The following is a 24,728-nucleotide window of genomic DNA, read 5'->3' as shown; positions in this document are numbered from 1 at the left end:
CCATTTCCAGGTCTGACCCCTCTGAAGCTCGGGAAGGCTGTGAGGGTGGGGGTTCAGCACCTTTGGGTTTTCACTGGGTTCTTTGGCCACCTTTAAATCCTTTGGAGCTAATAGAGGTCTTTGCATGTAACTGTGGCCTTGAGGCTGTTGGCAGGTGCTGGGAGGGAGGTGTGAGGAGCTCTTTGGCCCCAGAGAAGGGGTGGTGACCAGGCTGGGACAGACCAACCTGGATTTATTTGAATGACCTGTCCCAGCTGATGCCATCAGACTTTAACTCCTCAGCCTGTCAGGGTCAGGAGTGCTGGCAGCAGTAATGTCACCAGCTGGAACAGGAGCATTTCTGAAAGGTTTGGGGCAGTCAATCACAGCTGGGCTTCTCTTGAGCAGGAGTAAAGAATTGCACACTCCTCCCTGAAGCACCTGTGCAGCTCCAGTCAGACACTGTCCCACAGCATCCTCTCTCAAGGCATTCCTCGAGGAATTGCAGCATCTCCTGAAGCCAACCTCCCCTTTCCTCATAAGCAGGATTTATTTCAGGAGCAGATGAACCAATCCCATGAAAATGCTGTGTCCTGAGTTATAATGGCTTTGGGAGCCTTAGGACTGAGAGGCTGTAGGATGAGGTGTCATGAGAGTCCCTCTGAGGGACTTGAATTTAAATTCAATTACCCAGCTATTTCCCACTCTGTGGCTGAGGGGAGCTTTGATGGAGGGAAGATGGACCCGTAACACCAACCCTGCCCCTGGAAGCCATTTCCCCTTGTGCTGTCCCTGCAGGCCCAAAGTGCCTCCCCAGCTCTCCTGGAGCCCCTGTAGCACTGAGAGGGGCTCTGAGCTCTCCCTGGAGCCTTCTCTTCTCCAGAATTGAAGGAGTTTGGTTGTTGGTTGCACCAGGCCCTGCTGGCTGGGGGAATTCCATTTCCCCCTTGGGGTGGGTTTGGGTTTTCCAGTGCCCAGCATTGCATCCCAGAGCTCACAGACCACGAGGCCACCAGGCTCACTCAGAGCTTCACCTGGATTTCCTGAACAAGGTTTGAGGGCAGCTCCCTCGTGGACTGTATTTACTGTCCTGCTTGCAGTGGGCAGCTGGGGCATGAATTATTATATTGCTTAAATTGCTGTTAATCAGCTCCTCTGAGGATCATGGGAAATTAATCATAAAACATCTTCCCCCGGCTCTCCCTTCTCCTCAGGCTCAACTTCCATCCCAAATCCTCCACCTCCTCCCCCACAGCTGTGCAGGGCAATGGGGGATGTGCTCAGTCCATCACCCCTTGTCTCTGCTGCTCCTTCCTCCTCCTCCTCCTCCTCCTCCTCCTCTTTCTCTCCCCCTGCCATGGCCCAGCCCTGCAGGAGCCTCCACCATGGATGGATCCCTGAGGTTGTGCAGGAGCTGCTGCAGCCCCAGCACAGCTCAGGGCACATTCCCTGCTCTTCCCAGGCTCCTGCAGGGGCTGCAGCTCCATCTCTGCTCCCCTGCACCTCCCTGGGCTGGGCTGCCCTGGCTCCAGGGAACCTCTGCTCCTTCTCACCCAGGCACAGGAGCCCCATGTGAAACTGTGATGGTGAAAGGCAATTAATGTAGAAAACCTCAATAAATGGTGTATCCATCAAGGATCACTGGGAAAAGACAAGAGCCCGAGAAAAAGGATGGGGTTGGGTTTGAGCTTTGAAGTCCTTTTCAGCCTCAGCCATTCCATGGTTCCAGCAAAGCCTGGTGGCTGCCCCACAATTGTCAAGGGTGAAGCAGGACTCTGCCAGAGCCCAGGGACAGCCCCAGCTCTCTCTGCAGGTCACCAGGGCCCTGCATTCATCAAATCCACAGCAATCCAGTTTACTGGGGAAAGTGTTTTGATGGACTGTGTCAGAAGCCTCACAGGAGTTCAGGCAGGTGCCATCAACAGCTCCCCCTCTATCTGCTGATGGAGTCACCCCATCAGGATAGGCCACAAGACCAGCCAGGGATGGCTTTGCCCTCCATGGGGCTGTGCTGGCTGTCCCTGATGCCTCCCATGCCTGGGAATTGTCAGCATTGTGCAACCTGCCAGGACTCATCTGCCCCAGCGCTGCAGCTCCTCCCCAGGGCAGGCACAGGGGCAGGGGCTGAGCTCTGCTCTGGCACAGGGACAGGAGCCCAGCAAGGGCTGCAGCTGTGCCAGGCCTTGGCATGGAGCTCAGGGCAAGGTTCTGCCCCCCGAGGCTGCTGGGCACTGCCCAGGCTGCCCAGGGAATGGTGCCAAGGCTGCCAGAGCTGCAGGAGCTCCCAGGGCTGCTCAGGGTGGGGCTGTTGGGGTGCCTGGGCAGGGACAGGGCTGCACTGATCATCCCTGAGGGATCCAGCTCAGGATATTCCAGGATTCTGTGCTCCTGCAATTCCATTTAACACCAATCCTTGGTTTGGCAAAGGCGCCCTCAGGGAGGCTGAGTGGCAACAGGGATCATCCCTGGGCTATTGGTCCTTGGAGCTGGTTACCCTTGGAACTGGTTACCCTTGGAACTGGTTAACCTTGGAACTGGTTAACCTTGGAACTGGTTACCCTTGGAACTGGTTATCCTTGGAACTGGTTACCCTTGGAGCTGGTTACCCTTGGAGCTGGTTACCCTTGGAACTGGTTACCCTTGAAGCTGGTTACCCTTGGAGCTGGTTATCCTTGGAGATGGTTTGTACTCGGAGGAGATTGGGAGGGGATTGGGAGGGACTGGGATAAACAGGGATGGACTGGGAGGGACTGGAAAAGGGTTAAAGGGAGATTTGGGGTTACTGGTTGATACAAGGAGAGGGTTTGGGAGGACTGGGATAAACTGGGATGGGGTTTGGGGACACTGGGAGGAGCTGGGAGGGGATTGGGAGGGACTGGGATGAACTGGGAGGGACTGGGAGGGGAGCTGGTTACCCTTGGAGCTGGTTAACCTTGAGGCTGGATATCCCTGGTTTTCCCTTTAAAGGTGGAAGTTCTGGATGAGGTGGGAATGTCCCCAGGTGCCCATCCCTTCCCAACTCCCCACACGAGCCACAGTGAAGGGTGTGCTTTTTAATGTCAGTTATAATAAAATATTTTTACAGAGCCCAAAAAATTCAAAATAGTGCAAAACATCTCACTGTCATGCATCCATGGGAGCCGCCGCGGGGGCGGGACAGACACACAGGCATCGGTGACACTGTGCTACAGGAGCAGGATTGGTCAGTTCCATCACATGCCGAACAGGACGCTCGGGGAGGGGGCTCAGGGCACCACGGAGGGGCGGCGGGGCCGAGCCCCGGCCCGGCCGTGCAGGAGCAGCCGCTGGAGAAGGGTGTAAACATTGAACAGAAACGAGAGAGCAACGTGAAACCCTCTGGTCCCGGCAAACCCTCGAGGCAAAGGAGCATCTGGGGTACCCTGTTTGGGGATGGGAGGGGCTGGGAGAGCTGTACTGATCTGTGGGGTCGTGAGGCCTCTGTGTGCCCCGGAATGGGGGTGGCCACCCCAACACCGCACCCCAGGCCCCCCAGGCACTCACACGAGACATGCACACCACAGCACACGGAAATGGTGCTCACCGGGGCACTGGGGCACAGAACTGCTGCTCGCTGGGGCACTGGAGGGGTTCTCTGGGCTGGGCTGGGCTGGGCTGGGGAGGGTTGGCTTGTGCCAAGGAGATCCCGTGGGCTGCACTGCTCAGGGGCGCTGCTCCCCGTGGCCAGAGCAAAGAGCAACAGTCCCTGTGCCCAGGCCCCTCAGCCCCTGCCTCCCCCAGCCCTGGCACCTTGTGGGGGGCACTGGGGGAGCCCAGGGTGGCAGCAAGGCAGGGAAGACAGGAAACGGGCCGGGGGCTGCTCCCTGCTGCTCCCGACCCTGTGATGCTGCTGCCAGCCAGGGAGGGGACCCTGTGCAGGGCCTGTGGGGGCTGCACCCACCGAGCCAACAGCCCCAATAGCCCTTCCAGGGGCAGGACACAGCCTGTCCAGCTGCCCTGTATGTACAGGTATTTACATATGTACAAGATGTGCTCGGGGCTGGCAGCTGCCCTGCCCTCAGGACACACCAGGGACAGGGATGGGGACAAGGGGCCACCACGCTGTGCCAGCCACTCACCAACACCCACATATGGCACAAGACACACACACACACCCCACAGCCCTTTCCTTGTGTCACTCGGTGAGGGCTGGGGCCGGGTGGGACAGTGGCGGTTCAGAGATGGGTTCCTCCATCTCGGGCAGGCTGGGGAAGGGCAGGCTGGGCTCCAGCCCCTCCCTGCAGCCCCCGCAGCAGCACCTTCCCGCAGGTGTGCTCGCCGTCAGCCAGCCGTGCTGCCCGGGGAGGAGGGGAGGCTCTGTCCCTGCAGCTCCCCCTCCCCGCGCCACCTCTGCGGCCCCTCCTATGGCTTATTCACGGCTGGGGATCCTGTCAGGGGCCGGCAGCGGGGGCGAGGGCTGGGGGAACAGAGGACTTTAACTGCTGCCCTCCTCGGCCGAGCGCGTGTCCGACTTGAGCTTGACGAACTCCTTGGCCACCTCGTCGTTGTTGCGCTGCGAGAGGATGCGCAGCACGGTGAGCCCCGTGTCGTCCATGTGGATGCGGCGGCCCAGGGGCAGCCAGCAGGCGCAGCCGGGGCGCTGCAGGATGTCCCGCAGCTGCAGCACGGCGATGCCCACGGTGCGGTCCTCCCGGGCGAAGCAGTAATCCTTCACGCACACCTGCAGCTCGTAGCACTCGGGGCCCGTCTCTGTGCCCAGCGTGCTGAGGGGGGCAAGGCGCGGGCACTGTTGGCACACGGGGTCACACTCCACGCCCCCAGCCTGTCTACACCCCCGACGGGCGTGGCTGCTGTCCCCACCCCCATCCTTACAAAAGCCGTTTCCTTTTACTCCTGCTCCCCTCTCCCTGCTTTTACCTAAAGCAGCCCATCAGGGCTGAACAAACTCCCTGGCAGGCCCCAGGAGGTCCCCACTTCCCCAGCCTGTCCCCACATCCCCAGCCCGTGGTGCCACTCACAACTGGAAGCTCTCGTTGTACTTGGGGGCCCAGCTGTTGTTCTTGGATTTGGTGGCAAATTTCCTCTTCTTGTCGCTGAGGTGGGGCCCGATGATGTTGACCTCGATGAAGGGCCGGAAGATGCCCGAGGTCTGCCACTTGAGGTCATTGGCAGCCACCACTGCAAGGAGGGGACAGGTGAGGCTCAGGAGGCACTGTCACTGCCAGAGCCCGGTACCTGGCTGTTGTGGTGTGCTGTAATGTCCCATTTTGGCCTTCCAGGTCACTTCCCCAGGAGTGCCTATACCTCTCTCCCTTCCCCCTTGCCCCCATGCTGAGTGAGTCCTGTCAATCAGGCTGAACATTCCAGCAAGGCTTCGTGTGTTGGTCAAGTTCAAAGGATGCCCCTATGCCCAGGGGTCATTGGCCTGTCTGGGTGTCCCTTGTCCCTTGAGACCCTGCCCCTCTCACCTGGTTGGTGCTCACCTGTACCTCCCCTCCCCCTGTCCCTGAGCTTAAAAGGTGAATGAGACCATGCGGGGGGATTCTGTTGGAGCAGTTGCTCACGTTCAGACCTCTGTAACCATGGAATAAACCTCTGGACATTAAACCCTCCAGCAGAACCCTCTCCTCTTTCTCTTCACCATCGCCTGAAGCCATTCCTCCTGAGGTAAACGGGGTTCCTAACAAGCCTGGACTTGTTCAGTGCCCAGCTGCAATCTCCAGCAAGCCAAGGTATCTCTGGGGTGATACACCACAGCTGCTGCCTTTGGCCCAGCAGCCAGGGTCAGACTGGCCCAGGCACAATCTAACTGGTAATACTGGGAGCCGTATTCCAATACCTGGCCAGCAGGACCCACCTTTGACGGTGACTTTGTGCTCGCCACTGCTGGGGTGGGTCAGGAGCTCCACGTGGATGGACACCTCCCCAACGGGGTCATCCACGCCAGAGCCTGGGACAGACAGAGGGACAAGATGGAAGTGCTGTTTTCCCTGGCATGCCCTGCCCAACACTAACCCCTCTGAGGAGGCAGGTCACCCACTGTGGTGTGAAAGGGGTGGGCAGTAGGGGTGTCCCAAAGGGCTGTGGGCACAGCAGTGTGGGTGCAGCAGCTGTGATGGGCATGGCAGGGCACCCTCTGCCATCCCACCCCGGTGACCCCCCCTTGCTCAGGCAGGGCTGAGGGGCCTGTCCAGGATGGGGCACAGGACAGTGGCCCAGTACCCCGTGCTCAGGCCACAGAGGGGTGACAGTGCCAGGGGCACAGCCCTGGGCAGGAGGGACCCAGCCAGGGCAGGCACAGCCCTACCAGTGCCTCAAGGCTGACCCACCCCTTGCACCCTTCCATCCCGGGGACCACACCAAGCCCAGGGGTCCCCGAGCCTGGGGACCAACAGGTGAGCCCACCCCACACCCCCCAGAGCTGTGCATGCACCCGTGGGTGAAGGATGGGGTGCAGGGCAGAGGGACAGGCTCTGTGGGTCTGATGGGAGCTCCAGCAGGGCTCAGCGGGCAGCTCTGAGGGCGGGAAGAGCAGTGAAGGAGGACACGTCCCCATGTCACTGAGGGTGCCAGGCTGGCAGTGGCACATCCCCTCCCTCCCATGGCACATCCCCTCCATCCCATGGCACATCCCCTCCATCCCATGGCACATCCCCTCCCTCCCATGGCACACTCCCCTCCATCCCCGGCCCCGCCCCGCATGCAGAGCCGGGATGGAGGCGATGGCGCTGGGGAGGGGCTGGGCACGGGAGGCCAAGCGGGGGAGCAGCCCCGGCCCCAGCAGGGTGTGATGGAGGCCAAGCAGGGCCCCAGGGCAGGCAGAGCGCGCCAGAGCAGGGCTGGTAATGGTTCTTAGGGCAGCAGGGTGGGCACGAAGGGCACGGGACGTGGCACGGCCACGTGTCCCAGGGGAGGTCAGGGTGGGTGCAGCAGTGCTGGGGACAATGTGGGGTGCCCAGAGCGGGCGAGCAGACACCCCCATTCCCACGGGGACAGCTCTGGGGTGGTCAGCGAGCACAGCTCCTGCACGGTCCCCCAGAGCAGCCCTGGCAGGGCCGTTTGCCCGTTCTGGGCTCCCCAGGCCAGCCCAGCCCGGGGCGGGACTGTCGCTAGCCCAGGCCGGCGGCAGGCGGTGCAGGGGCGGGCGGAGCACACGTACCCTTCTCAGGATAAACCTCTTCACTAAGGGTAAACCTAATCCCTTTCCCACCATGAACTAGTGGGAAGGAGAGAGAAAGAGACAGAGACACGGCACAGAGTACACAAAGAGAGGAGGAAGGAGATGGAGGAGGAAGGAGATGACAACGAAGAGAAAAGGGAGGAGATACAAAAGAAGGGAGGAGAGAAGAGATGAAGGAGAGGAGATGAGGAAGAGAGGAGGAAGGAGATGATGACATGTGTGGGGAACAGGAACAGTGAGGGAGGGGGGGAAACAAAGAGAAAGAGAGATCAGATCTCGCAGACAGACTGACGGCCAAGCACCCGGACAACACTGCAGCAACACAGGAGTGCCAGGCACCCCCAGCTCCCAGTGTGGGCTCCTGGGGACAGGCTACACCCAGGGGTGCTGGCACCCACCACACCCAACCCCACGCCCCCAACATGGCTGGCACAGGAGGCACAGACAGGACAGACGTCCCTTGAAGGAGACTCACGGACAGCAAACGCACGTCCCACTCCCCAGGACGAAGACAAGCCTGCCTGGGGCACCCTAGGGTGGCCTGTGACCACCACTGAGCAGCCAAGGGACAGAATAAAGGGCAGCATTTAGAGCTGAGGGCTGATCCTGCCCTGGAAGGTGCCCAGCACCCTGCACTGCACCCCAGCACACCTGAGCCCAGATCAGGGCCTTGGGCACCCAGCACGCCCAGGACAGGCCCTGGCACAGCATCCAGACCCCATGGACCCTGTGACTGCTCAGTGCTGGCTGCCTGGGGCCACCCAGAGGGGACAAACACTGTGACACCTGGCCAGAGGGTGACCTTCCCCCCACCCACAGGCCCCATTTCCATGCCAGCCCAGCAATGCCTGGCACTGGGGACCCACTGCTCTTGCTCCTGGGGGACTGGGGAGTGCCAGGCTGCTGCTGCTGGGCACCACAGCCCCTCTTCACCTGCAAGGCACGGGAGGAAAAAGCCCCTTTCTTCCCCACCCTCTCTTCCCCACCATGAGCCTGGCTGGGACCCCCAGCCCACTGGGACAGACCCAAGGTGGGTGCTGGCCACGGGGCAGCCTGGGGGGACGAGGGCAGCGTGTCCTACCCTGTGACGACTGGGTCTGCACGAAGGTTTTGATGAGCAGGTCTGTGGCCTGGGTGTAGAGGGACAGGGCGTAGCGCAGCGACTGCAGGTCAGGGCTCTTCTCCAGGAACGTTTTCTTCAGCCCCACGCCGCCAGCATGGAAGTATTGCTGGAGAGGGAGAGGCCTCAGGATGCTCAGCAGTTCTGTGAGGGTCCCCCTCGGGGTCAGAGCCCCATGGGCACCCCAAATACCCCAGAGTGCCCTCACCTTGATGGTGTCCAGTGCCAGCTCCACCACAGCACACTGCTTCGGGGTCAGGCTCTTGGCTTCCTCACGCACCATGTGGTCCTGGGGGACACAGACCCTGCTCTCAGCACAGCACCAGGACCCCGCTGCCCCAGCCCAGCCAGCAAAGGGGCAGTGCTGGGCTCCTGGCAGCAGTGGCACTGGCACTCATCCTGGAACAGAGCACCCCAGCACCCCCAGCCCTCTCCTTCAGCTCAGTGACCCCCAGCCCTCACCTTCAGCTTGGAAAGCTGCCCCAGCTCCTTGGCCGCGTTGAAAATCATCTGTGTGCCCTGCAGAGAGCAAAGAAACAGGGACGGCCCCGGTGAGCAGCCGGGCTGAGGGTGGCATGGCCAGGCTGGGCACATCATGCCAGAAGCTTCCTGCAGATCCAGGGGTTCCTCCAGGCTCCAGGGGACAGCAGCCAGGAAGGTGACACGGGTACCAGGCTGGCAGCCCCAGGTTCTCAGCACGGCTGTGGGGCTGCAGGCTTGGGGACTGCAGGGCAGGACACCACCCTGGTGCCACCCTTGGCTCTGCTCAGCACAAGCAGCTCGGCCCAGGAGTCCCATCCTGCTCCTGTGCCCCAGGCACCTGCTCCTGCCCCCAGCAGGGCCTGGCACAGCAGGGACCACTCGGGCACGGTGGGAGCAGAGCGTGACAGCGAGGGACAGCGGGCACGGGGGGACGTGGCCGTGACCCCACAGCCACCAAACAGCCCCTGGCCACACAGAGCCCTGCCCAGCCCAGCAGCCCCAGGGAGGCTCCCAGCCCCTTCCCCCAGGGGGGAGACCCTGTGCCTGTCCTGTGCCCTCACCATGGCAGGGGCCGTGGGGCCATTCCGTGGCCCTGGATGGGCAGAGCCTGCTCACTGCCCTGGGCTGGCACCTCTCACTGGGCTGAGCACAAGCTCTCTTCCTCAGCTCATCCAGTGTGCAAGTGCAATGGATAAACTGGGGCCCAGAGACCCCCACCACCTTCCCTCCCCCAGCACCAGTAGTTCCAGTCCCTCCCAACACAGGAGCCTCAGCACCTCTCCCATTAACCAATACCTTCTACAGGGCTCTGCCCCCTCCATGCCCACATTGGTATGCCCTCATTGTGCCCACCCCTCTGCCCATCCAGTTCTGTCCCATTAATTCCACCCTCACTGTTCCCATCTCCCCCAGTCCGTGGACAGGCTGGGAGCAGGGGACACTGCTGTCCCCAAAACAGAGCACGACAGGACACTGTACTGAGCTGGGAGCCCCCAACCCAGAGCACAGGGGACAAGGGACAGCGGGGAGGGAAGGGGACAGAGCAGTGCAAGTGGGGAGCAGAAGAGCCATGTCCTTACTTCAGTGTGACTGGGCAGCTTCACCCTGCTCTGGAAGAGAACAGCAAGGGACAGTTACTGGTGGCCCCAGCAGCACTGAGCCACGGCTCCAGGCCCCCCCATCCCCTGGCCAGGAGGGCTCTGGCCCTGTGCTCTCCTCTGGCTCTCCCAGCTCTCTGCTGGTGCCACTGGATGGGCACCAGGTCACAGCTGCAGAGGCTCAGCCCCTGCCCGTGCTGGTGGAGCTGAGGTGAGTGTGCCAGGTCTCTCCTGAGGTTTGCTCCTCACCCCATTTGGGGCTGGGGACCAGAGGGAATCAGCTCCCCCAGCACACCCAGCAAACTGGGCAGGAGCCAGTGTCCCCCAGGGAGGAGGGGGAGCTGCAGGCATTGCCCAGAGGGATGCTGGCATGGCTCTTGCAAGAACCAGGGTCTGGGGAGCAGGCTAGGCTCACTGCTGGGCCCACACCCTGTGGTGAGGAGCCCCAGGCAGGGCAAGAGCCCATGTGCTGGAAAAGGCCCTTGGAGCAGGGCTGGGGCTCAGCAAGGAAGGGGGAGCAGGCTCAGAGATCCGGGGGATCCCAAAGGCCCAGCACGGGGGGTCCCCTCTTCCTGAGCCCCCCACAGCGGGGTGGGGGTGTGGGGAGTGTCTCCCATGCACGGGCTCTCAGTCCTTGCTGTCCCACCAGGCAGCTGAGGGCTGTGGGGCAGTGCTGTGGGGCTGGGTGACACCCCACACCTGCCCCACGAGGACTGAACACCAGAGAGCCCCCACTCCCTGCCCCAGGGACACACAGAGCTGGGGCTGTCCCCAGCACACAGCACAGCACACCTCACCACAACACCACGCAGGCAACAGCACATCCAGACAGCACGACAGAGGAAGCACGGACAAGGCTGGACCTGCAGAGCAGGCGGGTGTGAGACCACGGGCGTGGCCCCGGGGTGTGACACACACGGAGCCCACAGCTATTTACCTTCTCTGTCCCCTTGCCATGTTTTCTCAAGAGCGTGCCCTGTAGAAGCAATGTCAGAGGTTGAGTGTGGGGTGGGGGGGACAGCGTGGGACAGGACACAGGGGCACAGGTGGCAGAGACATCAGGAGCTCCTGAAGGACAGCCAGTGGGGACTGCTCCCCACCAGGATACTCAGTGAGGGCCTGGAGCCATCAGGGTGCTGGATCCCCACTGGAAAGCAGATGCTGCACTGCTGGAGAACTTGTCCTCACCCTGGGACACTGCTGGGATGCTGAATCTATCAGGATGTTCCTTGCTGGGATACAGAGATGCTGAATCCGTGAGGGATGATCCTTGCTGGAACACAGGATCCAGCTGTGTGTGGGCAGGCTCTGGTGCCCCCACACATCCTGCTCCAGCTCTGCCAGGTGCTCCCAGCACTGGGGAGGGAGCAGGGAATAGCTGGGATTTGGCTTTGGCACGCAGAGCTCTGGTTTGTGCAGGGCTGGGCCCAGTGTCAGCCCCACACTGGCCCAGGCAGGAGGAACTGTGTGAAATGAGCCACAGTGCCATTGGGGGGGATGAACTCAGCTCTCAGCACGGATTGCTGGGGTCAGGAGAGGGGAGCACAGAGTCAGCTGGCTGGGAAGCCTCAGAAGGAACAAGCAGCACAGGTACAGCCAGATAGGGCTGCCAGGAGGGGTTCTGGGCCTGGCACAGGGTGATGGGTGAACAAGAGAGCTGACACTGCTCTGGCCCCCAGAGCCTCAGCAAAGCTGGGACATGGGGCTCCCACGAGGTCCCCATGAGATCTGAGGGGACACTCAGCCCCAGGCTGCCCCCAAGGCTTCCCCAGATGCTGCTGTGGGACACAAAAGGTGTTGGGGAACAGCAGAGAAGTGTTTGTCCCTGCAGGGATTGGCACCAGCACTCAGCAGCCGGCTCCCATTGCTGTTCCTGCACAGGTGCCTGGGTCACAACAGGGGTGGGGACAGGACTGGGGGGGTAAATTGCCCTTCCCTTGCCCCCAGGGGCATAACCCCACAGCCACAGACTGGTCAGAAGAGGACAGAAGGAAACTGCTCAGTCAAAGCCATGCAAGGACCCAGCAGCGATGCCGAGAAGGGAACCAGCAGTCCGGGTTCCCAGGGTCACACCCCGACCAGGAGGAGCCTCACGACTCGTGCCAGCAGCCTGCCCAACACCGAGCCCGGGGCCAGGGACCGCCCGTGCCCAGAGACTCCTCCTCCTCCTCCTCCTCCTCCTCCTCCTCCTCCTGGCTGGGAAAACCTCCGCCCTCACCCCCAGCACAGCCAGACCCAGCCAGGGCCTCGCGGGGAAACTGAGGCACGAGGGGAAGGACGGGCAGCCCCGATTGAGGCTGGTGCCTCCCGCGGAATTGCTGCCCTCAGCACGGAGCCCGGGTCTGGCACTCCCCATGACATGGCACCGATGGCACTGCCACCGCCGTCCCCTCCCACCCCATCGCTGCCCCCGTCCCTCCCCACATCCCGGCACCGCCAGCCTGCCCGAGGCCTCTCCACCCACCCCATCCCCGAGGGGCTGGCATGTGCCAGCCAGTGCCAGGGCCAGGCAGGGGCAGGGACCAGGAGCCGGACCAGGAGCCGAAGGAGGGCGTGGGCAGGGCACGGGCAGCCACACAAGACAAGAACCGGCGAGGCCAGGACCGACACAGAGCGGACAGACAGACAGACAGACAGGGAGCTGCCGTACTTACAATCATCTGCCATTGAGAGGCGAGAGGAGCAATTGGAGAGAACAACCGTGACGTGAGTGCCGGCCCCCGCCTCCTCATCCTCCCCAGCGCCAGCCCTGCTGCCCCCCACCCCGGCAGGGCCACAGCGCTGAGTGTCCCTGAGTGTCCCTGAGTGTCCCTGAGTGTCACTGAGTGTCCCTGAGTGTCACTGAGTGTCACTGAGTGTCCCTGCCCGGCCACTGCACCTCAGGCCCCAAGGAGCCCCAGCCTCACCTGCCCAGCCCCTCCTGACTCTGGGGGGGAGCTTTGCCCCAGGGGGGCTCAGTTCCAGGGTCCCCAGTCAACACTTGGCCCCCAAACCACCAACCTGTCCTGCCACCCTGTGGGCTGGCACCAGGGACACTGGGCAGGATGTCCCCTGCCCAAGGAACCAGTCCCAGCACGGCTTTCTCCAGGGACTGTGTGCCCTCAGGAAAATCACCCAACACAGCCACATGTCCCTGCTGCCCCCTCTGCCCTGGCACAGACCCCACTGTCTGCACAGCCTGGCTGCAAAGAGACTGGGATGGGGACTGGGATGGGGACTGGGACTGGGATAGGGACTGGGATGGACACTGGGATGGGGACTGGGACTCAGTGGCACCAGCATCCCTATGAGATTTGGCCACCTTTGGCCAAGGAGCGCAGTCAGAAGTGACATGGGGCTGAGCTGAGCCAGGCTCAGGGCGGTGACACGGTGACAGTGAGGTGGCACCACTGAGGGCTGACATCTCACCACTGTGCTGTCCCTCACAGACACAGCACAGGAGCTCCACAGTCCCAGGAAGGTGACATAAAGGCTGACAGCTCCAGGAACTCCAAAGAACAGCCTGAGCCCAGCTTTGTAACGGTGACAAAAGCCACCAAAGAGTGACAGGTGTGTGGCTGGTTGAGAGCCCTCAGTGTCACCCTTTCCTGCCTGACTTCAAAGGAACCACCTCAGGAAGCTTCAGGTGCAGGGGGGCAGGCAAACAGCAATGTGACATGGAGCCTCAGAGAGGGACCATTCCCTGGGTTTGCTGTGCTTTCCCAAACCCCCCAGGAGCAAGGGACAGCTCAGCCCTGCTGGGGAATATGTCCCCCCATCCTCAGGAAACCCCCAGCTCCTCAGCAAGGCAAACAGGCAGAGTCTCCCCACACTCCAGGAGCCCCTGGATTCACCTCCTGGCACAGGGAGCACACCCACAGCCAGTGTGGATCAGTGTGGTGTGGGATGCTGTCCCAGCTCTGAGGGAAGGATGGATAAGAAAGGGCCAGTGTCCCCTCTTGATGTCACAAGGGAGGTGGCAGGAAGGTCCTTTGCCAAAGCCAACCAAGAAGGTTCTGGAGCAAGGATGACCTGTCTCTCTTCCATCCTTTCCCTGGCCAGGAGCTGGACACAGGTTTGGGGACATCAGAGAAGTCCCCACCCTCTCACATGCCACGAGGGCACCTGGCCAGCCATGTCCCACACTGCCCCAGTCAGTCACCTGTGTCCCAGGGCCCCTGGTCCCTCTGCCCATCACTCACCGTCTGGTCTGTGAGAGGGGGCAGCACGATGGTCTTCTCCATGGTGTTCATCACCAGCTTCCAGAGCTCCTTCAGCACCCGCTTCAGCACCGTCTTCTCGCAGATCTTGGCAAAGAGCGTCAGGCTGCGGAGGAGATGCCACGTGTCACCCTCCCGTGTCACCCTGACTCTGCTCAGCCCGTGTCACCCTGACTCTGCAGGTCCCCCACACTGCCTGGTGAGGCCAGGAGGGGCAGGGTGGGGGTCCCAGCTGCCCCCACACTCACTTGCTGTCCAGCAGGTCCATGATGGGCTGCAGGACGTTGTCGGCGTCCTGCGCCACGCTGCTGCAGGTGCTGGCGGGGACGTTGCCGGTGCCCTTCACCTGGCTCAGGATGTCACCCATCTGCTTCACACACTCCTCGATGTGGGGCTGGAAACTGGGCACCACGACACACAGGCAGCTCAGCGTAGCCCCCCAGAGCCCCTGGACACAGCTTCTGGACCCCCAGAGCTCTGCTCTGCCCACTGCCCCCTCACCCAGCTGTACCTGGTGGCAAACACTCGGCTCAGATCATCCAGGACGTTGTTAAGCTTCACCTGCAGCTCCTTGAGGATATCACTGGCTTCTGTGTCCAGCTGCAGGAGGAACAGGTTGTTGAAGCTGACAGAGCTCCTGAACCAGCCCTCAGGGAAGTTTCTGCACCCCAAATGCATCCCTGGGCAGGGTGAAGCCCAGTCTGATATGGTGGGAGAGCAGGGTGCCATGGGGTGGAACAGTGTGACCCCACACAGGAGTGAGGAAGGGTCTGCTCCCAGCACTGGGGAACTGGGCAAGGGGCTACCTCAGGGGGGAAGGGAATGATCCAACCCCCACAGGGCTCCCCCCAGGAACCCCCCCCATACTCACATCCTTCCCACCCATGGCTTCAAACATCTTCTCAAGCTGGACACGGAGCTGCTGGATGTTGTTCATCAGGATGCAGGGCTGGAGGGGTGGGATGGAGAGGGGGGTCAGCACCAATAAATATGGCTGGGACAGCTGCCCACAGCCCCAGAACCCTCCCATCTTGCACTGGGGGACATGAGGACAGGGATGGCACAGAAGCCACCCTGGCAGCATGTCAGGAACTGCCATCAGGAAGGGACTGACCCACCCTGGGGTTGAGGTGACATGTGGGGACAGCAAAAGGGAGATACATCACCACTTTCTCCTTCTCCTTGGAGCAGTAGGAGGCAAAATCCTTGGATATGATCTCAGCGTACTGGAGCAGCACATTGCTGATGGTCTGCAGCCAAACAGGGCACCAAGGAAGACACCCAGACAGCAAAGGGTAAGGAGGGAGAGAAGGAAACCATGAGTGCAACAGCAGTGAAACAACCTCCTATCTGGACATATACAGGGAGTCCCAGACCCTCTGGCCTCATGGATCACAGAATCATGGAATCATTAAGGTTGGAAAAGCCATATAAATTGAAGTCCAACCATCACCTCAGCACCACCACCACGTTCACCACTAAACCATATCCTCAAGTGCCACATCCACATGTTTTTTAAACACTTCCAAGGATGAGGACTTCACTGCTGCCCTGGGCAGCCTGTGCCAGGGTTGGACAAACCTTTCAGGGAAGAAATTTTACCAACATCCAACCCAAATTTCCCCTGGCACAACTTGTGGCCATTTCCTCTCTTCCTGTCCCTGTTCCCTGGGAGCAGAGCCCAATCCCCCCAGCTGTCCCCTCCTGTCAGGGAGTTGTGCAGAGCCACAAGGTCCTTCCTGAGCCTCCCCAGCACCCTCAGCCTTTTCTGGTGCTCCAGATCCATCCCCAGCTCTGTTCCCTTCTCTGAACACACTCCAGCCCTTCAATGTCCTTCTTGTCATGAGGCACCCCAAAGTGACCCCAGGATTTGAGGTGGGGGCTCAGCAGTGCCCAGCACAGGGAGGCAGTCACTGCTCTGGTCCTGCTGGGCACACCACTGCTAGCACAGCCCAGGTGCCATTGGCCTCCTTGCCCACCTGGGCACACCTGGCTCATGTTCATGCACCAGAAGCCACATGGGCACAGCCACTGGAAGCCAGATCCAGCACAACTGGTCTCCATGGGCTGCTGCAGCACAGCTGCAAGGGCAACAGCCACCAAGCCTGCATGTAACTCTTTCCTATATTGCAGCAAGCCAGTTTTAATTAATCTGTATTAATTAAGCAAATAACTTATCAATTATCTCATAATTAATTAACTAATATCCTGTGCTAGCAGAGCTGGGAGTGTTCCAGGGTGTGCTGGTAGCATATTGCACAGGGAGACCAGGAGCCCCAGGCAGGGCTGGCACTGGGGTGCCAGGAGTGGTGCCCACCTTGGCAAACCGTCTCATGTAGTGCCCCACAATCTGGGGGTCAGGGCACTCCAGCTTCTTGATGATCTCAAAGCTCTGGTTGAGCTGGGAGAAAACATCCACCACGGAGCAGGAGAAGAGCGCGTGCTCCGAGGTCTGCTGGAACTGTAGGAGTGAGACAAGGCGTCAGCAGGGTGTCAGGGGGACATTTTGGCCCCAGCCAGGACATCCTGGGCATCAAGGGACAAGCCCCTCTCCTGTGAGGCTGCTCCCCTAGCCCTGCTCATACCCCATCCTTCTTGTCCCGCTCCAGGGCTCCGTGCAGGAAATCCCGTGACACCTCTTCATTCTCATCCAGCCACTGGATGACAAAGGGCTCGAACCAGCTGCAAGAGGGACACAGCCGTGGTGAGGGCAGCAGCCCTGGTGGGGGCAGTGCCCTCCCGGCCCAGGGCTGCACTCACGCGGGGTACTCGGGCACGCGGCTCTTGAAGGAGGGCAGCTCGGTGACGTACTCGTTGTACAGCCACTTCACCTTGAAGTGCAGGTTCATGTAGTCTGCGCTCTTGCACAGGCGGTGCTTCTCGTGCTCTGCACGGGGAAAGGGCCTGGGGCTCACTCTGAGTCCCAAATCTGGGCTGTGGCCCCCCCCAGGGGCAGCTCCAGGGTGAAAAGGTGAGGAGGGGGGTAAGCTGTGCATGGTGTTGGTGAGGAGAGGAAATGGGTTTGCCCAGGGAACAGGGGAGGTGGGAGCTGAGGGCAGCTCCTGCCTGGTTCCCCCCTCTCTGGCTCAGGGTGGCAGGTGGGACTCACCCTCCATGGCATACTTCATGTCCTGAGCAAAGAGGTTCCACATCACCTCAGCGCTGATCTTCCCCACGTTCAGTTCCTGGGGGAACCTGGGGTGAGCGGACAGTGTGAACCACAGAATTGTTTAGGGTGCAAAAGACCTCCAAGGCCATCGAGTCCAACCTGTGAATGATCCCCCCCCCCTTGCCACCCAGCCCAGAGCACTGAGTGCCAGATCCAGGCCTTCCTTGGACACTTCCAGGGGTAGGGACTCCAAAGCTCCCTGGGCAGCCCCAGCCAATGCCTGACCACCCCTTCCATGAATTCTTCCTGATGTTCAACCTGAACCTCCCCAGCACAGCTCGAGGCCATGAACACAGAGTGAATGGGCCCTCCATGTGGACAGATATCCCTCACACACTTCCCAGCAGCCTCAGCTTTCCCATCTGTAGAATGGATGTTATAACCACTTCCAAAGGCCTCAAGATCCTACTGCCTCCATGTGGGTACCCTCTGTGGGCACAGCACTGTCCCCTCCCCAGCACCTACTCACTGGTTCAGGCAGGGTGTGTAGGAGTTCTTGTCTTCCTCAATAATGGAGACAATCAGGGTGATGAGCTTTGACCAGAAATCCAGGTTTTTGATGCTGGGGCCCTGCTCCTCGGGGGGCACCTCACCTTTCTTAGTCTGGAGGGGCAGGGACACAGTGGAAAATTTGGTCACCCCAGTGCAGGGCTCAACTTTGTGCTGGGGTTAACAAGGGAGCAGGAGGGAATCCCCTGGAGGCCCCATGCAACCCCCTCTTGTCTGTCCTGATCTCCACCCCACAGCTCAAACTCCTGGGGATTATTCTGCACAGGACTGAGCACTCTGGAGAGGGAGCAGGAGCATGAATAAAGGAGAAGGGCACAGGATGGGGAGGTCAGTGCCCAGCACCCCCCCTGCCCACACACCGGGTCTGTCTGGTACTCGCGGCTGTAGAGCTCGTGGCAGTTGTTGAAGATGTACTCGTAGGTGGAGTTGAGACAGGCCTTCACACAGTCCTTCACCACCTGGCTGGCTCGTGGGGGGCTCTGCAGCTCCTGGACCTGGTGTGCAGAGTGGGCATGGTGTTTGGAGCACCCCCAGACCTCACCCAGGAGCACCACAGGCCAGAGCCACCCCAACCCACAGAGAACCAGGCCAGCACAACCCCAACCTGCAGAGAACCAGGCCAGCACAACCCCAACCCCCAGAGAACCAGGGCCAAAGGGAGTCAGATCCCTGAGGGACAGGGAGAGCAGGGCCCCAGCTGTACCTTCATCCGAAAGAAGGTGATGCTGGTCAGCAAATCCACTGTGGACTTCAGGTCCTGCAGCCGTTCGGGGCTGCTGGCAGGGAAGTTGTTCTGGAAGGGAAAGAGGGGAGTTGCCCTCCAAATTCACAAGGGAGGGTGAGGGAGCAGCCACCCGGTGCTTCAGGTGGGGATACTGAGGCAGGGCAGGCACCTTACCCGGTACATGGAGAGGTCGATGCGCAGGGAGTTGTGCAGCTGATCCAGGAGCTTGACAAAGCGATCTTTCTGTGGAGAGACACCCAGGGGCAGGTGAGCAGGGGAAAGGGGCAGGGACTGAGCCCCAACCTCTGCTCTCAGCTCAGCCCTCACTCATCTTTTCCTTTCCTTTTCCTTTCCTTTTCCTTTCCTTTTCCCTTTCCTTTTCCCTTTCCTTTTCCCTTTCCTTTTCCCTTTCCTTTCCTTTCCTTTCCTTTCCTTTCCTTTCCTTTCCTTTCCTTTCCTTTCCTTTCCTTTCCTTTCCTTTCCTTTCCTTTCCTTTCCTTTCCTTTCCTTTCCTTTCCTTTCCTTTCCTTTCCTTTCCTTTCCTTTCCTTTCCTTTCCTTTCCTTTCCTTTCCTTTCCTTTCCTTTCCTTTCCTTTCCTTTCCTTCCTGCCTTCTTTCTGAGCCCTCAATGGGCAGGACATGCCTGCAGAGAAGAGCATCTCCTTGCTGGTGGCTGGGGCTCACTCCAAGCCCTCAGCAGCTCCTGGGGCACATGTGGCCATGCCAGGTGAGGTTCAGGATGGAGAGGTGACACCACGTGTCCCCTGTCATTGCTGGGAGGCTGACAGGCTGCTCTGTCTGCCCACTGGAACATCTCTGAGCCTGGGCTCAGGACAAGAGTTGGGAGAGGGGCTGCAGGATCAGCAGCCCCTCAGTTGGGGCTTTGCAAGAGCTCAGGAAAAAGGATGTACAGTGGTTGTCCATCTTGAGGATGGCCCCAGGAGCTGGACATTTCCATGACTCCTCACTCACCCCACTGGGCTGCATCAAGGGACATGGGCAGGGAACACCCCGTGTGGGGGGGTCTGCAGTGGGGCTGAGGGGCTGTAGTTCAGCTCAGCCCAGCTCTCACCCAGGGAGCACAGGGCAGAAGGATGCAAATTCCATCTTGGCTTGTGGATTGGATCAGGGGTTACAGCTGATGGTAAAGCAACTCATGATAGAGTCCCAGACTGGTTTGGGTTGGAAGGGACCTTAAGGACCACCTTGTCCCATTCCCTGCCATGGGCAAGGACACCTTCCACTATCCCAGGTCGCTCCATGCCCTGTCCAATCTAGTCTTGAACACTTCCAGGGATGACACAGCCACTGAGCTGCTCTCAGGTCAACCTCAGTCCTCACTCCCTCACAGGGAAGAATTTCTTCCCATTATTGTCCCCAAAACATTGTTGGGGAGCATTTCCCTTTGCGTTCCTGTGGGTGGAGAGGCTCTGGACAGCCATGTGTGCCTGCCATGAGAGCCCTGGGCTCCCACTCAGCACTGGCTGTACGGGTCAGGGCTGACCCACAGGGCTCTGCAGAGTCCTGGACAAGAGCACAGGGGTGGGAAGGGCAGTGATTCCATGGCTCAGCCATGGCCACAGCCTGTGCTGGCACCGCAAACCTCCAGCGCCGACGGGGTTGGCCCAGCCGGGCCCTGGGGCGTCCCCACACCCAGGAGGGCTGCAGCACTCTAACACTGGACACGACATGGCCAGGCACTTTAGCACCCAACCTTAGGCTCTCTAAAAAAGAGAAAGATAGAAGTTTTTAAAATCCTCCATGTTAGAGTAAAGGCTGGGTTTGGTTTCCTCCTGCTGCGTGATCCGAGGCACAGCTCACTCCCCCTGCACCAGAACGGCGAGGGGAGCCAAAGCTGCGTGATGCGGAGCAGTGCTCGGCCCTGGCTGTGCCCCTGGCTATACCCAGCACCTTGCTGTGCCTGGGGCTGGGCACTGACCCTGGCAGCCCCATGCACACCCAGAGCGACCATTTCCTGCTTCTGGGATGGCACTGGGGGAGCCCAGGTGAGGGCTCAGCCCCTCCTCGCCCACGTCCCCGAGGGGCACCCAGCCCTGCCACAAACTCGCCCCCTTGGCACCCAGTGGTGCTGGCACAACTGGCTGAGTTTGCAGAGGGCTGGGGACCCCCAAAGCACACGAGGCTGTGCAAGACCCCCCAGGAAGTGCAGGGGTGGGTCATGGCCACATGCTTCTGATTTTGCCACCAAGGTGCCCCCTCCTCCTGGCAGGCTGCCACCCAATTTGCTCAGGCTCCCATAATAAATAAGGGAGCAGATTTAGCCCTTCTCCTGGGAAGGTGGTGGCCCTTTTCCTTCCTGAAGTACAGGAGCAGGATGACTTTTGGGGCAAGCAGGGGCTGACCCCACTGCTGCCTGGCTGCAGTTTGGAGTGGGGTGTTTTGCACAGCTCGTTTTGCTTCCTGAGCACCCCACCCCCTCCCAGAAAAAGGAGAGAAGAAGAAAAGAGCGCTTACTTACCATGGGACTTACACCGAAATTGGAGGCTGCGAATCGGTCGGAGGCGTTGGCATTGCTGGAGGACGTGGTGTGAGCGTAGTAGGCGTTGATGTTGGCCAGCAGGGTGCTCATCACCGCCGGCACCCCGGGGCACATGTACTTGGAGGAGAGGCAGGCAAAATGCCTACGGAGAGAGGTGGTTATGGGAGGGGATGCAGGGTTTGTGATGCGTAAGTCATTGAATCCCAGAGCATCCCAAATTGGAAGGGACCCTCAGGGATCATTATGCAGCCCCTGTCCCTGCAGAGCCACCCCAACACCCCCACCCTGAGCAGCCCTGGGAGCTCCTGCAGCTCTGGCAGCCTTGGCACCATTCCCTGGGCAGCCTGGGCAGTGCCCAGCAGCCTCGGGGGGCAGAACCTTGCCCTGAGCTCCATGCCAAGGCCTGGCACAGCTGCAGCCCTTGCTGGGCTCCTGTCCCTGTGCCAGAGCAGAGCTCAGCCCCTGCCCCTGTGCCTGCCCTGGGCAGGAGCTGCAGCCCCCGAGGAGCCTCCCCTCAGTCTCCTGGGCTGCAGCTGAACGAGCCAAGTGCCCTCAGCTGCTCCTCAGCCCTTCCCCAGCTCCGTGTCCCTCCTCTGGGCACTCTCCAACAGCTTTGGGTCCTTCTGATCTCGTGGTGACCAAACTGGACACAGGACTTGAGATGAGGCTGTGCCAGAGTGCGTTGGGAAGGGGAAGGATGGGTGCACAGGCTTGGGGCCAGTCTGCACCCATGGCAGGGATGTGAGTGCCAATGGCAGCAGAAGAGGAAGATGGGGACAGTAACCCTGCACCTGAGGGATGTGTGCAGCCCCTCTGAACCAGATGGGGGCACAGAACTCACGTCATGGCCTGGTAGATGGACTCCACCCCATAGCGCATGGCAAACTCATCCACGATCTCCTGTGCTGTCTCATCAAAGTAAACCTTCCACGCATCGTCCCCCTTGGCGTCGGGGATCTTCACCACGCCATTGTTTTGCAAATCCGTCACAAAGTGAAACAGGTTCTGGAGGTACAAATGTGTCCTGTCAGCTCCCCAGGGCAGGTGGTGGCAGGGTGGCACTGCTGGGGAGGGGGCTGTGCCCCCTGTGCCTGTCTGGGCTGCTCACCTCATGCAGGCAGGTGTACTGGACGTGGTAGGGAGCCACCTTCTCCTCGCCCTTGATCTCCACGCTGATGTGCAGCCGGATGGCTCCTGACACTGCAGACTTGTCTGTGCGCTTGTCTGTGGGTGCAGGGAGAGGGAAGGGTGTGAGGCTTCCCTGGGGCAACCCTGCTCACTGCCAGCCCCAAAGAAGGGCACAGTGCTGTGGCATAGGGCTAGGGCTGAGGGGATACCCAGCAGGGTGTGCAGCCAGGCTGGGGTTGTGATTTGGCCACATTCCCAGCTGCTAGAGACATGGCCTTTCTGTGCCTCAGTTTCCCTTCTGCAGGAGGCTGGTGTTCTAGAACCTCCTGGGTAGTACAGGGTTCTGAAAATGACTCTGGGAGAACACTTTATCCTGATGGCTTTTGATATTAAATGTTTCTAAGCGCAAACCCTGCTGCAATAACCTTCAGCCTATGGTTGGCAGCACTTCCCCCTTGGAGCCCAGTGCCAGGGTCCCAGGCTGAGCAGGACGTGGCACCCCTGATCCCAGGCCAGGGTCCCAGGCTGAGCAGGATGTGGCACCTCTGAGCCCAGTGCCAGGGTCCCAGCCTGAGCAGGATGTGGCACCCCTGATCCCAGTGCCAGGGTCCCAGGCTGAGCAGGACGTGGCACCCCTGATCCCAGGCCAGGGCCCCAGGCTGTGCTGCTCACCAAGGTTGTACCAGACGTCCATCTCCCCGCTCAGGGTCCGGACCTCGATGATGGTCTGGCCCAGGAAGTCGTCAGATTCCCTCTTGAAGCGCTGCTTGACGCGGGACTTGATGTCATCATCCTCGTCCCACACACGGACCTTGATGCGGTCAGAGGAGTTGTGGCACTCGCTGGAGAGGTGACAAAGGCCCCAGCATGAGCAGTGAAACCCTTCCAGCCACTCCCCATCACTGCTCCCCTAAACAAAAGGGACTAGCACAAAGCAGGAACTGGGGAAGAGAGCAGATGTGGGGGCACCAATCCCCTCCCAGCAGCTCTGTGCCACACCCAGGCAGCCCCTGGAGTCACATCCTCATGGCACAAAACAGAACCCCAAGGGACCCCAGCACCTCAGTGGGGGCAGGATGAGGCCCAGCTGGCTCCCCCCACCCTACTGGGACAAGGCAAGAGCCAGCACAGCCTGGCACAACCACAAGTGGCCAGAGAGGGGAATGGGGAGATCGGGAGTGAACTTACAAATGGAAATTCTCCTCCCAGACTGGGTTGAGGTTGCCGTAGATAGTTTTAGTCCTTTTTTTGGTCTTTCCAACCTGGACAGTGACATAGGGGTCACTGGAACCTGTCTTATCCTTTGCTTGCAGGCCCTGGGCACACACCACTGCAGCACAGCACAGCATGGCAGAGAGAACAGACAGAGAGAAGTCAGTGCCACAGCCACATGAAAATCCCCAAAACAGGCACCTGTGTCCCCCCAGGGGCTGAAGCTGCCTGGCAGAATGAGGAGTTGGGCAGTGGGGACATTCCCATGGTCCCCAAGGCTAACCAGCTGCCTACCTGTGATGCTGATCTTGGCTGACCATTTGGAGGTGCCATCCAGGACACTCTGCTTGACTGCCTTCATCTGCTGTGTGTGTGTGGTCTTGTTGACCCCAAACACCTCCTGGATCAGCTCAAATATCTCTGGTTTGTTGCGCTCCCGGATCTTCATGCGGTCCTTGAGCACCATGATGATGTTCTGGGTCCGGTCCTCTGCCCCATGCTTGGAGCTCTTCTCTGCTGCTCCTGGGAGAGGACAGGCATGGGTGAGATGGGCTGGGGGGCTAGTGGTGCCCAGGAGAGAGACAAGAGATCTCACAGGTTGGCATGGTGGGCTTGGGGCAGGGACAGGAGGAAATGGCCTCAAGTTGCACCAGGGAAGGTTTATGTTGGGTATCAGGGGAAACTTCTTCCTCAAAAGTGCTGTCCAGCCCTGGGCCAGGCTGCCCAGGAAGTGGTGGAGTCACCCCTGGAAGTGTGCAAAAAACATGTGGCTGTGGCACTTGAGGACACTGTCTAGTGGCAACCACAGGGTGCTGAGCTGATGGTTGCACCTGATAATCTTAAAGGTCCTTTCCAGCTTTAACAATTCCACAATTCTACAATTCCATGCATGAATTAATTAATCCAAACTGGAGGGTTCTACCCTCTGCCCAGGATGAGTCTGCTCTGCCCACCACTCCTCCCATGCCCAGGTCAGGAGCGGAGCTCTCTGGGTTGCTCCCTCCTCCCTCTGCAAGGTGAGAAGGGACAAGGGAGAAGGGACAAGGCAGTGGGCCCCAGGTCCTTACTCTGCAGGCAGTCGGCGTTGAGCAGGTCCTGGCACTTCTCGTGGCACTTGACGCCGCACTCGGCGCAGCGCATGCCCTGGCGGGCAATGCCCCACAGCAGCCCCTCACACTCGTAGCAGTACGTGGGCGTGGTGGCCGTCCACACCTCGAAGTTGTGGGGCGTTGTGCAGGAGATGGGGTACACTAAGGCTTGCAGGGTCTTCTTGTAAACATGGTTTTTCTGTGCAGGGACAGGGGAGAGAGGGGGAGAAACGCTGAAGCGGGGCAGAGGATGCACTTGGGGACATTGATTTCATGCTGGTGGTGCTGGGCTGACAGTCAGACTTGATGATCCTTTGGTCCTTTCCAACCCTAATGATCCCATGATTCCATCCCCAGGTG

General features: G+C 60.2%; 1 protein-coding gene across 1 annotated transcript in view; it reads right to left on the bottom strand.

The window, feature by feature from the left end:
* Positions 1-3,017: 3,017 nt before the first annotated feature.
* Positions 3,018-24,728, bottom strand: part of UNC13A (unc-13 homolog A) — a 39,629-nt gene continuing 17,918 nt past the window's right edge. The window contains exons 17-46 of the mRNA XM_058040639.1: positions 24,348-24,567; positions 23,575-23,802; positions 23,257-23,398; positions 22,741-22,910; positions 22,049-22,164; positions 21,782-21,945; positions 20,920-21,082; positions 18,615-18,683; positions 18,420-18,509; positions 18,076-18,210; positions 17,676-17,809; positions 17,147-17,232; positions 16,798-16,924; positions 16,623-16,719; positions 16,355-16,498; positions 15,204-15,287; positions 14,909-14,986; positions 14,549-14,637; positions 14,286-14,438; positions 14,020-14,143; positions 12,493-12,498; positions 10,776-10,814; positions 9,821-9,850; positions 8,721-8,777; positions 8,467-8,547; positions 8,220-8,367; positions 7,118-7,174; positions 5,816-5,908; positions 4,977-5,136; positions 3,018-4,721 (exon numbers count right to left, since the gene is read on the bottom strand). Coding sequence (XP_057896622.1) covers positions 4,433-4,721; positions 4,977-5,136; positions 5,816-5,908; positions 7,118-7,174; positions 8,220-8,367; positions 8,467-8,547; positions 8,721-8,777; positions 9,821-9,850; positions 10,776-10,814; positions 12,493-12,498; positions 14,020-14,143; positions 14,286-14,438; positions 14,549-14,637; positions 14,909-14,986; positions 15,204-15,287; positions 16,355-16,498; positions 16,623-16,719; positions 16,798-16,924; positions 17,147-17,232; positions 17,676-17,809; positions 18,076-18,210; positions 18,420-18,509; positions 18,615-18,683; positions 20,920-21,082; positions 21,782-21,945; positions 22,049-22,164; positions 22,741-22,910; positions 23,257-23,398; positions 23,575-23,802; positions 24,348-24,567 — 3,573 coding nt within the window. The 3' untranslated portion in view covers positions 3,018-4,432. The remainder of the gene's footprint in view (positions 4,722-4,976; positions 5,137-5,815; positions 5,909-7,117; positions 7,175-8,219; positions 8,368-8,466; positions 8,548-8,720; positions 8,778-9,820; positions 9,851-10,775; positions 10,815-12,492; positions 12,499-14,019; positions 14,144-14,285; positions 14,439-14,548; positions 14,638-14,908; positions 14,987-15,203; positions 15,288-16,354; positions 16,499-16,622; positions 16,720-16,797; positions 16,925-17,146; positions 17,233-17,675; positions 17,810-18,075; positions 18,211-18,419; positions 18,510-18,614; positions 18,684-20,919; positions 21,083-21,781; positions 21,946-22,048; positions 22,165-22,740; positions 22,911-23,256; positions 23,399-23,574; positions 23,803-24,347; positions 24,568-24,728) is intronic.

Source organism: Melospiza georgiana, chromosome 26 (assembly GCF_028018845.1).
Source record: "Melospiza georgiana isolate bMelGeo1 chromosome 26, bMelGeo1.pri, whole genome shotgun sequence".
NCBI lineage: Eukaryota > Metazoa > Chordata > Aves > Passeriformes > Passerellidae > Melospiza > Melospiza georgiana.
This window is presented reverse-complemented; position numbering and strand designations above follow the sequence as displayed.